This window comes from Fragaria vesca, linkage group LG5 (genome assembly GCF_000184155.1).
Source record: "Fragaria vesca subsp. vesca linkage group LG5, FraVesHawaii_1.0, whole genome shotgun sequence".
In the NCBI taxonomy this organism is placed as follows: domain Eukaryota; kingdom Viridiplantae; phylum Streptophyta; class Magnoliopsida; order Rosales; family Rosaceae; genus Fragaria; species Fragaria vesca.
The window spans coordinates 20,221,232-20,233,817 of NC_020495.1; the positions used below are offsets into that span (position 1 = coordinate 20,221,232).

At 36.7% G+C, this 12,586-nt stretch overlaps 2 protein-coding genes across 2 annotated transcripts in view; both read right to left on the bottom strand.

Moving 5' to 3' along the window:
* Window positions 1-247: 247 nt before the first annotated feature.
* On the bottom strand, window positions 248-3,063 carry LOC101311094 (phosphoribulokinase, chloroplastic-like). Its single transcript, XM_004300122.1, has 5 exons — window positions 2,320-3,063; window positions 1,491-1,575; window positions 1,329-1,413; window positions 977-1,221; window positions 248-753 (listed from the first exon to the last, which is right to left on the bottom strand). The coding sequence occupies exons 1-5, from the start codon at window positions 2,880-2,882 to the stop codon at window positions 505-507; spliced, it is 1,227 nt and encodes a 408-aa protein (XP_004300170.1). The 5' UTR covers window positions 2,883-3,063; the 3' UTR covers window positions 248-504.
* A 2,193-nt stretch (window positions 3,064-5,256) lies between these two features.
* The window catches only part of LOC101311378 (secretory carrier-associated membrane protein 4-like), a 7,414-nt gene continuing 84 nt past the window's right edge, over window positions 5,257-12,586 (bottom strand). Inside the window, exons 2-13 of the mRNA XM_004300123.1 lie at window positions 12,312-12,320; window positions 11,096-11,191; window positions 10,959-11,021; window positions 9,649-9,682; window positions 9,432-9,554; window positions 8,908-8,970; window positions 8,737-8,830; window positions 7,874-7,919; window positions 7,726-7,793; window positions 6,921-6,969; window positions 6,508-6,573; window positions 5,257-5,601 (exon numbers count right to left, since the gene is read on the bottom strand). Coding sequence (XP_004300171.1) covers window positions 5,569-5,601; window positions 6,508-6,573; window positions 6,921-6,969; window positions 7,726-7,793; window positions 7,874-7,919; window positions 8,737-8,830; window positions 8,908-8,970; window positions 9,432-9,554; window positions 9,649-9,682; window positions 10,959-11,021; window positions 11,096-11,191; window positions 12,312-12,320 — 744 coding nt within the window. The 3' untranslated portion in view covers window positions 5,257-5,568. The remainder of the gene's footprint in view (window positions 5,602-6,507; window positions 6,574-6,920; window positions 6,970-7,725; window positions 7,794-7,873; window positions 7,920-8,736; window positions 8,831-8,907; window positions 8,971-9,431; window positions 9,555-9,648; window positions 9,683-10,958; window positions 11,022-11,095; window positions 11,192-12,311; window positions 12,321-12,586) is intronic.

Here is a 12,586-nt window from a genome sequence, read left to right on the forward strand (position 1 = left end):
TTTTTTTTTTTTTTTTTTTTTGGGTAACAACGGACGTACTGACTAGAGTTTCTATTGCTTTAGCATGCTAAGCTTCCAAAGGTTATCCCCTGCATATGGAAAAGAACCAAATGTTGGTAAAGGACAAAGGGGACCATCATCACATAGGTAGTTATATCAGTTATGCAACTGCAGTGTATGGGAATTTATTGCTTCTACAGATCCACGGATAGTGTACATATATACAGAGTCCATCAAACTTTTTCTTGAACTGAACTTTGTATCTTTCTTAATTAATTTGATGCTGTATAATACAAATCTTGCAGAGATTACAACATAGAGGTACGTGATGATGATAGTACAAAGTGTCCTTGTTCTTGTTAGGAATAGCCCAACACTAACAGAAACACTAAAGGAAGAAGGAGCGGAAAAATAGAATAGAAAACTGAAACAAAACCAATGCTTCAATTCTAGTGTTGCAGTAGTACATACATACAATAGACAATTAGAGGGTTCTCATCTTAATTAAGCTTTTGCTTCTACCGGACTTTTGGCCTTGCTTGCAATGAGCTGCTCATAGAGGTCTCTGATCTTCAACCCGACGATGGTTTGGAAGAGACCGGTCCCGTTGCTGCTACCTGGGAAGTCGGAATGCTTCAACATTTGTTGGGTGACTTCTCCGTAGAACTTGGTGGAGATGTTGCTTAGATGGCTTTCGACATAGATCAGCTCATCTAATCTGTCAAATTGTCCATCCATCTCCAACACTGACACCTATATTAAATACAAAAATAACATGAACATAATTAGTATACCGAGTAACATTTGTAATCTTGGATCTTTAGCTTACGTCCACTATTATACTTCCACAAAGATTAACTTTTAAACCTTAAGTGATCGACGTCGTTTTAGACATAAGCACAACATCGACACGGGAAAGATCAGCACGGATCATCTTGCATATGGAGGAAAAATACGTATGTACGTAACTACGTACCTCTTGGCCATAATAAGTGTCTGGACCATAGGTGAATTTGATTCCAGGGTAAGAGCAGGTAAGCTTCCTTCCGCAAGGTATCCATGAAATGGTAGAGCCCTCATCAAACAAGTAGACTGGGTTGAAGAACTTGACTCCCTCCTTCATTATCAACCTCACCCTCAAAACCTTGCCCTCATTATCTCCTGGAATGAGTTGGGTTGGCAACACTTCGATAACTGCATCAGCATACTGCTTTTGTGGATCTGCAAATCATGAACAGAAATATGAGCTTAAGAACTAATTACACGGTTTGCTGCTCAATTGCTAACTAATCAAGGCATTAAGCAAGAAGGGGAACGCAAATGTCTACCAATGTAAGCATCGAAATCGGGTTTTCGGGCTTCGATACTGGCTTTGATGCTCTCAAGACTGTGTCCACGCTCGGCCATGTCCCTCTTTAGTTGTTGACATAGTTAGAACTACTGGAATTCATCATAATTACTATGATCAAAGTGGTTAATTAGTTAATTACCTGGATTTTCCATGCAAACTTAACCTCATTGCTGATGTCCAAGTAGATACTGAAGTCCAAGAGGTCCCTGACTCGCTGATCGTACCTACACATCAGAAATTAGTTGTAAACTATTAGCCTCCATAACCATTACATAATTCAGCCCCAGTGTGACAGAAATTGACGCCACAAAGAATTGTTGATAATGTATATAGCTACGTCTACGTCATTGCATGAACCAAAGTATGATACTGAAGTGGACCGATAGTGTTTATCTTTTCTCTTAATGAATTTATTGATTTGCTTCTATTTTCTCAACGATTACTACCAATTCTTTGTACGTAATCAAGAGGAAAGTAATTTTCGTTTACACGAGAGTTAAAAAGAATTTACCCTATGTAATAATAAAATGACACGGATACCCAGAAGAAAACGAAACAACTCCAGTCTCAGCCTCAGAAAACAAAAATTCTATGGAGTCTTCTATACAAGAAAAGAAAGGGGAAGAAAGATCCAAGAACAATTCCAGGATTTCATGAACAAATGTATGATGGAGAGAATTTCATGAACAGGTGTGTGGCCTTGTGTACATGTGCACTTGCAAAAATGTGCCCGCGTGACATACAAAGGGGTGGCTACATATATAATGATGAAAACGACTTTCGTTTTATGCATATCAATATCAAATTTGTTTGCCAAACAATGATGTGTCAAACATAATTGAGATTTACCGGAAATTTTGATCGGATAAATCATAAATCCATAAAAACATTGACACATAATTTGGCGAACAAATTTAACCAGCGCAGCATTAATGAACATAAGGAAAAACAATTAAAGCCGGACTTACATTGGGTGCAAGCCTTCAATGACAAGGATCTTGGGGGGCTTGATGAGCTCCGGGGGGTCTAACAGTCCACTAACATGGTTGTAAATAGGTTTCTCAACAGCCTTGCCATCCTTGATGGCCTTGACTTGCTCATACATGAGGTCGAAGTCGTTGGCTCTTGGGTCAAGAGCAGTGACTCCCTTCTCCTTCCTTCCAGTCCTGTCAAGTGAGTGGTAATCATCCAAGCATATCACAGTGGTGGTGTCACTTATCAAAGTGTTGGAGTCGGGGTTGCCTCCCTTTGGTGGCTCTGCTGCTCCTCCAAACACACTTGTCAACCTCCTCATGAATGTGCTCTTCCCGCAACCGGAGTCGGCAGCGAGGCCAATCACCACCGTCTCCTGGCCGCCTGCAGCGCAAGCTATGAGGCCAACGTATGGTGTGGATGATCTCTTGCTAGTCCTCTTGGTGTAGAACACTACTTGTTGTCTTTGGCAGAATCCCAAGTGGGATTTAGAAGGGGTGGAGATTGATGAGCATGTTGGGTTGAACTGGGTGCTTGTGTGAACTGCACAAATGGCCATCTTGTCTCTCTGATCTCTAATGCGGGATTGGAAACCAGAGAGATTTAATGGAGGGAGAGAGAGAGGTTATGGTTATTTTGGTCAGATGGTTTTGGGAAGATGACACATATATGAAATGGTGTTGATTTCAAAAAAGTGGAGGAAAGGTTATTTGGAACACAAAATAAGAGGCTACAACAGATTGAAGTTTGATGACACGAGGCAGTTTGGAAAGGAAAGAAGGTGATGATGCTAAGGCTGATGTGTACTCTCTTCTTTGTTTGAAGATGGGGTTTCTGTGACTACCCCTAGTTTTGGGCAAGTTTTGGAGGTAAGCTTGAGGTGGTGGGCAGTGGTATGAAGGTCATTTACAAGGCTCTATTTTCCACTAGCAATTTATATTATCATTTTTCAGAGTGGATATTTTTGAATATAGGATTATAGGTTTGAGGAAAAGGATGGAATTTTTGATGAGGTGATGGTGTGTGAAGTGAATTGTGATAAACAGAGGCATGGAGAGAAGCTTGGTGGTTATTTGTTGGGGTTTGGATATTTGATTTGCCACTTGGCATGATGGTGGTGGCTGGTTGAGGATTAGAGGTGAAGGGTGAGGAATGGAAGGGATATGGAGATAGAGTTGATGCCATACAATTCAAACTTTGGAGTGTGCTTCTTTGCATGTATAGCTTTCCTTACTAATCTGACCCAAAAAGAGACCAAATTAGTAGGGAAAATGTGCTTAGCAGCTCATCCCTTGATAAAACAAAGATGAAAGAAAGTTGTTAAGACATCTTTTCAAATGGAAAATAACTTCAAGAAATTATGGGGTTTCATTTTTGCTTCTTAATTGGTAAACTTGAAAAAAAATTGTCTAGCATTTTACGTCTTAACGTGGAGAACAGTGATATATCATTACTCTCAAGTCGCTTACTGTAATTGTAATATAATATACAAAGTTCCAAAGTTTCAAACATAAATAACATTGGTTTATGAACATAACGTGTGTATCCCGCTATTATGATTACTTTCAACTAATGATTTGACATTATTATGTTTAAATTTTCATTTTGTATCCAGATGTTTATACACCAACAAATTATAAACTCATCAAGTTAACTTGAAGCCAAAACAACACATAGATAACCAAATATTTTTAAGTAATAGGAATTGACCATGCATGGAGACGTCAATTTGTTACAAAAGCACAAGCATCAGTCCTGCAACTTATTATTTGATAGATGCAAATTGACCAAACGAATTGGTTAAAGTATTTTCAATTCCAAGTTGTGTTTATAATATTTGAGTATGGAATGAATTGAGGGAAGCACGCTGGGGTATTTTTAGAGGTAATTCCAACTGGGCACAAGGTTTTCAGCTAACAAAGATATGAGCGCGCACTGTAACGAGCGCATCTGCGAGAGAGCCATCACCGAAAGTATACAAATCGCAATCTTAAAGCAATCTGATCTTCTCCTAGTTTGATTTTTCATTTTCTCGAACTCCTTGTGGTTACCGTAACCTATTCCATTGGTTAGAAGAGGATCTATGGTGTAGTGGTGACCATTTAGATATATTTCATGACCATAAACAAGTGTTTGTTGTCTATTTGAAGCATTTTATCAAATGAATTACCTCTTTTCTAAATTGGTTGCTTGATAATAATGAACCCCAAAGCGAGTAATTCTGTGTTGTTGAGGTTCTCAATTCCCCTAAACGACCTGATGAGATTACTAATCTTTGAGCATTGATTTCCTTGAGTCCTAGCTTTAAGATCTGCAAATCCAAATGAGGTGGTTGGAGAGTGTAGTGCATTAACAAGACCTGTAGCGTTCATGGTGTTTGTTCATGCCGAGACACCGCTGATCGCCTGATCCGAGTGATGACTTCTTCACAGCATTTAGCTTGTGTATACATCACTCAAGAGGCGGAGTCGACTCGAGCACTAGTTAATTCTCAATGTATACAGGAAAATCAGAGCTGCTTCCAAGTTCGGATACCAACATTTCCTTACCGACGAACTATGTCGGTAGTCTGCATGGCATTACCTCTATAATTAACGGGTACAGTTTTGACAGAGTTTTGGAGGTTATCGTTACATCTGTAGAGTTACCCTAAGCTAGTTCCTCCAAAATTATGGACACCATTTCCTCCACAACTCTAACCTAGCAAAAAACCCCTGACCTGCTTTTGAGAACTTGTACGTTTGCTTGGTACTCAAAGACCTCTGCCGAACTGATAGCATTCTCCAGATTTTCAAATGTGATATTGCACTGATGGTAATGGTCTACACAAACAAATAACGAAAAACAGTAGCAATTTTCTCAAACACGGACAATATAATTCACAACATCAGAGCAGTGACAGAAAAAAAAATTGTTATTTGCCATAACAAGATACGACGCACCTCAAGCATGGAACAAAGATCCAAATATCACAATGATGTTTAGACCAGTACTATGATATTCCCTCGATATCACTTTTTGTTGAATAAAAAATATGTAACAAATAACAGAACGAGGTTTGATTCAAACTGGAAAGACTTTTGGAGTACCGTTGAATGCTACTTCCTAATATATGTGTAGCTACAGAATTCTATAAACTCATGAACTTATCACAATGATAAGGCAAACAACAGGCCACAGAAGAATATACTTAAACTACTAGAGCAACTCTAAATTCATGTCGATCACAACCACAGGACCATGTCTCACTTGTTTCCCCTGAAATACACGTAAATTTTCTGCACAAACCAAAAGGAAAATGAGGACGGGTGATGAAAATTGTGATTTTCACAAAATGACGAGACAAGAGTGTGTGAACAAATTCCTGAAACAGACTATACAACCGTTCCTAAACAAAAACAAAAATGACATACTCGGAAAAGGAGAGCATGAAACAAATGTAGCAGTTATCACCCACACTAAAGTGAAAGGTTTGAGCAATAGAGAACACAAAAAAGCGATGGATTATTGGATTGTTATGTAATGCTCAGAATTAATTTTGGTTCCATGTTTTAAACTCTAGATATTTGCATCCCTGACCGCTATGCAATCTCAGTCCATTTTGTGCAGGCATAACTGAAATTTCTACACCTTGGTTGACAAGGAGAGTTCTCTTAACTATAGTATAGATAATGAATATGATAGTAAAATTTCCAAATCCAAATGTAACTGGAGAATAGGTGCTATGTTGTTCCACCCTCAATTAGCTTTATCATGATTACTAGCATTACTTCCATTGACAAAGAATAACTATAAAGCATGTATCAATTTGATTCAGAATAAATGTTTACTTTCTCCTGTCCCTGTATATATCCTCTGCTGATCTCAGCAATCACTTCATTAGGACTTGCGTCATTAGACATGATAATTTTTATGTATCATGAGAGGATAACAGTTATATTTGTTGGCCTAATCCTTAATAATTCCAGTTTCTATAAAGACGACATATTTGGTGATGCCAAATAGATGGCATTTCAGAAAGAAAAAAAATCAGCTAGTACGATCTGAATAAACTATGTATAGTTTCTCATGTTTATGGATTACTCGAGTAGCATTTCTCTTTACAGGCCACCATAAACAATTATACTTGGTAAAGAAAGCAAAGGTGTATATAACTCTAAAACAAGGCAAGTTTTGTGTCTCACCTGGAGTACCCAAAAGCTTAGAAGTGACTCTAAGCAAAACAAGGCGAAACCAATTAAGTAGAATATCTGCAACAACAACAAAAAATAACAGAATTAGTAATAGTTCCAGATAACTATAAAGTGGGAGAAACAATTTACTTCCGACAATATATTATAGCAGCATAATCATTTATCAAATAAATTTTACAAATTGAGCATTAATACCCTGCTGATATTAATGCAATGCAACTAAGAAATCAAAGAAACACAACAGGTACGGGAACATCATACAAGGAATCACAAACAATTACATTTAACATGCACACCTTTCATTTACCTTATTTCTTTTTTTCTTTTTGTTTTTTTGCGAAGTCATTTACCGTTTAAAGAAGATTAAAGACAAATGCGAGCTCCAGGCATGTAAAAAAACTTACCCCTACTATCACATGGTCAGAAAAGACATCAATTGCAGCAAGAATGCCCCTGTGATAATGCAACAATCCACAAATGAATATTAAAAACAAGTAACATAAAATATAAAAATAAATAAACATGTTTTTAGTAGACAGTATGAGTCGGACCAAAAAAATTATAATAACAGTAGACAGCATCAAAACAATAACTGATTGAAACAACTTCAGTCCCGCCCCCCCCAGGGAACACTTAGTTCAGGGTCAAAAAGCTTTCTAATCACCTAAAGTCTCCCAAAATAACGGCAGTTTCTTCATTACACACTTGCCATAGCAACAAGTTTCAACTAAATATCTATTTGATTCCAATTTACAAGCACGATGAAGTCAGGCTCTGCAGTTTGGAATACGAAAACTGCACAAAATACCCTCCCTCCCTCTTCTAATGAATCATTTTTCATTATATGACAGTTTGAGGAAATGTACATATTAGATAAAGTAGAAAGTGGAGCATCAATCAATGAACAAGACATAGAAACAACCAGGCGCCTTATTCCACACAATCCACTTTTCCAATTGCAAAAGATACTTTTCAGCAATAAGGGTGTTCCAGAGCTAACAAATGTTCAATTTCTAGGGATTCAGGATGACACACATTCACTTCTCCGCCAATAGTTGCACGCTTCTCAATCGCTTACATGTCTTTGGTACAAAATCCAATGGTACTTCAGTTTAACTATATTTCATGCTAAAATGGCATTGACCAACTACCTGCTAGAGAGATATTAAACTCCAAAAACAAACAAGAGAAATAGAAGAAAGAACTTACGTCAGAGATTTTCCTTGAAAGACAATTGGTGGAGCTATAGCCGCGATAATGCAAAACCCAATATGGAGCTGTCTCGTGCAATTTTTTAAATATGAGGAACAATAAAATAAGCAATAAGAAGTTAAAAGAACACTGTAGTAGTGCATACCATGTAGAACATGAAGAACCAACCAAACTTCAAGGCACTATCTGTCCTGCAAGTTGGAAAATCATTCAGCAACAGTCAGCACAAGCAATGCAACACTTTTAAACACATCAAATACAAAATAAACAGAAAAACTATGCACACATTTTTATCCAGATTGATAACATTGACACCATATAACTGCTTTTAATCCACTATTAAACAATTATAAAATATGAGACCTTTACCCACAAGTTGATAGACTGATCAGTGAAGCAGAACTATTGTAAATTAAACAACTCATATTTCATATTCGGGCAACTGAAGGAGCACAGGTTTCTCCACTAACCATAAAATTACTAAATTGACATGCTGCAATAATGTAACTGATAAGACAAAGTAAAAAAAAAAAAAAAAAACTTTCAATCCCCACTATAATTGCAATTTTCATTACCGTATATTCACCCTCCTGCAGACTACAGTAGTGTCTGAGAAGCACATATTGTTCCCAAATTCGACAGAGATTTAATAATATTTTCAATTTCCAAATACCAATGTTTTAAAGGGGGAGACGGTGTGCCCTGGGGTGAGGTGAGACTCGCATCAAGCCAAGGAGTAAGGAAAACTCCCAAGACATCCGTTTGAAAAGCCTTACTAACAAAGCCTTTCTTCCTTTTCTAATAGCAACTAAGAACCAAACATACAACAACCCCATTAGCTTGGAGGCATTTTAGGTAGCTCTAAGGTGGTTTTCTAATATTGTTGGCAGCAACCCACACATGGACATAAATATCGGAAACTAAAAAACCAAAAGCTTATGACAGGAAGGAACCACAAATCTGATATCACTATGGAAACCATTAGAAAGAACATCGATAAATGGTTACCTCATTGCCCGATAGAGAGGCCTGTACCACAGCACATATGAGAGTGGTACTCCAAGTAGAGCATAGATGATTGCAAGGAAAAATATCTTAGAACCTGCAATAACAACATGCAATTAGCATCAAAACCACCAAAGTGAAAAATAGTTGCATAACTTGAGAGTATTAACTTACCTCCACCTCGGACCCAACAGACGATAACAGCAATTACATTGAACACTAGGCAAAGAACTATACCTGCAAGAGCAACATTTATGTGTTAGACAGGCATGTAAAGAGAAGAAATTCAAGAGAAATCCAATTTCTGTAACATCAAAGAAATATTGCTTGGCCACAGTTGATAGTATCCAAATCAAAGATATTTTTGTATCCAGTTACAAGCTTATAATGCTATTCAATTAACATCTTAGCTGATCAATAATAATTTATATCATTGTTATCTCTGTTTTTGCAACTGGACATGATACTAAACTAGTTTAAAAAGAGTTTATTCCAATCAGAACAAGTACTATATGTAATAATATGATCGAATTGTTAAACCTATTGAAAATAATGGTTGGTAGAAAAATTCATTAAGAGATTAGATAAAAACAATTGATTAAATACTTTTTCACAATGAAAGCCTCAATCTTTTGAAGAGAGCAACTTAGAGAAGCAAAGTTAGATAGCAACAAATTGACAAGATAAACCTCCCATACCTAACCAACTTGCAAAAGCCATATATTGTAGCCTCTGAGCATGTACGGGTATTTCATTGGCAATATCATGGTGAATAATTGGAAAGAATGGAGGCCAATTTTTTCCATCATCGGGGACACCAGCTGATACATGAAGTAGAGAAAAAGGTAATTACCACCTCAGACTAGCATTCCGGAATATGCTCAAATTACAAAGTTGTAGATTCATAGCCCTTACCTTTTGCAACAGAATCCTCTCTCCGTTTGATATCCTGAATAAGTTAGATATAAAACCAAAACTGTATCAAAATTCAAGTATAGAAATAGATCAAACAGTAAAGCATATATGAGAAAACAGTTCTATATAAGAGTCCAAATGAGAACTTGTTGCGGGCAACATTATGCATGAGCAATTTGAAGACATTTAAGACAATACACTCTGACGCTCTAATGCAGAACAAGGAAAAGATTTATATTATTAAAAAAAACAATGGACTAGAGAGTAGACTTCAAATAGACCTAGCACTACCAAAGATGCCTTGGACTCGGTCAAGGTAACTCCACACAGAAGCACATAATTAAATCTATTTTCAGAAGTCATGAAATATGCCATTTAGAAATTCATTTTAGGTAAACTAAATATTTACTACCTTTGTTGCTATAAGTAAAAAATCTCAAACATCTGGTTCTTGGATGGCTTGATTCTTACACTATGAATTGAGCTCCACAATCATTCTCCTCAGGTTGCAGAAAACTTGACCTCTAGTTGTTCAGGTAATAAGATTAAGCTTATCACAAACTTGCCTATACAACAAAGGCTTATTTTTATATCTCTGAAGCATGGAGGAAATTCCACCATGTAAGAACATAGTGGATGAACCAGCACTTATATACCAAACTGGTTTCAAGACAAAATGAGCTACTAATGTGTTTCTTTTACTAGCCTTTTAGTTGCTGTTTATTTCGGCAGATAACTATATTTGAAAGAAAGGAAACTTTGAGGAGACAGAAGTTGCTAACACACAAGCATGTTTCTACTTTCTACGAATCAGTGCTAGAGAGTACTTGGATTATCCAAGTATCACATAAGGTCTTTTAGACTCAATGACACACTCAAAAGTCAACTCATACTTCACATATGAGCAGAAGAGGTTAATATCTTTCTACATGAACGTAATTTAAGCTCACAGCTACCCTTTTATAGAACCATTAGTACATCAATCATTGTACAGACCCAAATGAACACCAAGGTGCTAAAAGAAATAATTGATGACACCTATTGCATTTTTTATGAGGCATACAGCAACGCAAAGAGAACAGAGATATGAGACCACATCATCAAAACTAAAGTACAGAATGAATGTAATTACTACAGAAAAAATAGTACAAAGACTCTTAATTCTTAAACATAAGGTCTTCATACTTGGATGAGTTTGTCTACTATACTTGAAACTAGGCAGACCCTCCTAATGAACAGAAGATAGAATTACTAACAACAAAAGGCAGACCAACAGACAAGTAATCCATCATAGATTTTGTGACATTAACCTTTTCTCTTCTCTTGAGATCTGCTTCCCAAGCTGCAAGCTCTTTTGCCTTTTGATTAGAATCCTGTGAATATCATACCAATCAATTAACTAGGCACCAGAAATAGAATAGAAATGTATAGATAGAAACTGTCTTACATTCATTGTGTCCAGTGGTATATCAACTGTTGCATCATGTTTCTGCCCAAAACCAAGAGGTTCAGATGATAGAGGTGGAATCCGTGACTTCCCATTCTGCATGATTACCAAATTATGGCATATTAGAAACAATTTTATGATATGATAAAGCAAATACTAAATCAAGATGTGCCGCGGTATTGATAAATAAGACCCAACACCCCAACAAAGGTCAGTTGAAGTGTATGTAACTTAGATTGCACCTTGCATATATAGGGGCAACTTGTGAACTTCTTTTATTTGAATCTAAAAAGAACCATAAACCCTCAAGTTATGTATTAAATCTGCAGTGACCATTCATAAGCATGCACCAACCCTGACAGAATTGGTTTTTGTATGTAATATTGACCACAAAAATTACGCCTAGCCACCTGAGGGATGGTATGGGGCTTGAATTTATTTACTTGATTATTCATTTGAGGCCTGAGAATTAAATCGCTATGGAAAAAGAAATGTCTCAAGGTCTATAACTTCTCCAACTTTACAAGGAACCAAGACTTCGTAGAAGATATGAAAATGACATCTAGGGGTTGGGTATATGCAAGGTAGTATAAACCTGTTACGTCACCTAATTAATGTTTTTAAGCACATAATATGTAGAAATTCAGGACAACGATTACCGTGTTGGTATAACAGGGAGCTTTGTGCTAAATAATTACCATGAGGGGGTTCAGACCCATTCCATACAGGAACAAGCCATGCATATCTCCGTTCCTACTAAATCCTTGTTGGTGTGTGCAACGATTAATCAAATTTAAAATTTAAAACTAATTGCATAAATGCATAAGACAAATGCATTGGAAAAGTAAAAGAAAAAATCAACATAAAAGCATAACATTTTGGAACTGTGTGGCGACAACTTTCAAGAAAAAAAATGTGCATGGAACAAAAAGATTCTACACTTGGCAGCTACTAAGTCACTGCTTGAAAGATTGAGAAAGCTCAAAATACAAGCATCAAAATCAAACCTCTCATCTCTTCAACTTATAGAAAATGTGGTCGACAATCCAACTTCATTTCAGAATGACAAATTTGACGTAAATGGTGCAAATGGCAATAACCTCACGGTAATTAAGTAAAATTTCAATTTCGTCACACGGTTTAGTCTTTATTAATTTAAAAAGTGAAATAAAACGAACCTAACTTTGTCCATATCCAGCTAACCTAATAGTACTACATTGAGCGGCTCTGTTTCCAAATTTTCCCAATTTCGCTTCATTTTTCCAAATTTTTCCTCCAAATTCAAATCTCTCTGAAAGAAGAACAGTAAAAATTCAAATTAACACTACTACCAGATAGTACCAGAACCTAAGGGCTTCAGATCCATATCCGAAAACCTAATGCAGCTATATTTTGCAGCAATCAAAGCAATAATAGACGGTAGATCTGAAGAGAAGCAATCCAGACGGTTAAAATTGGGAGAGAAGAGAGAGAGAGTCACCGAGAAGGGAT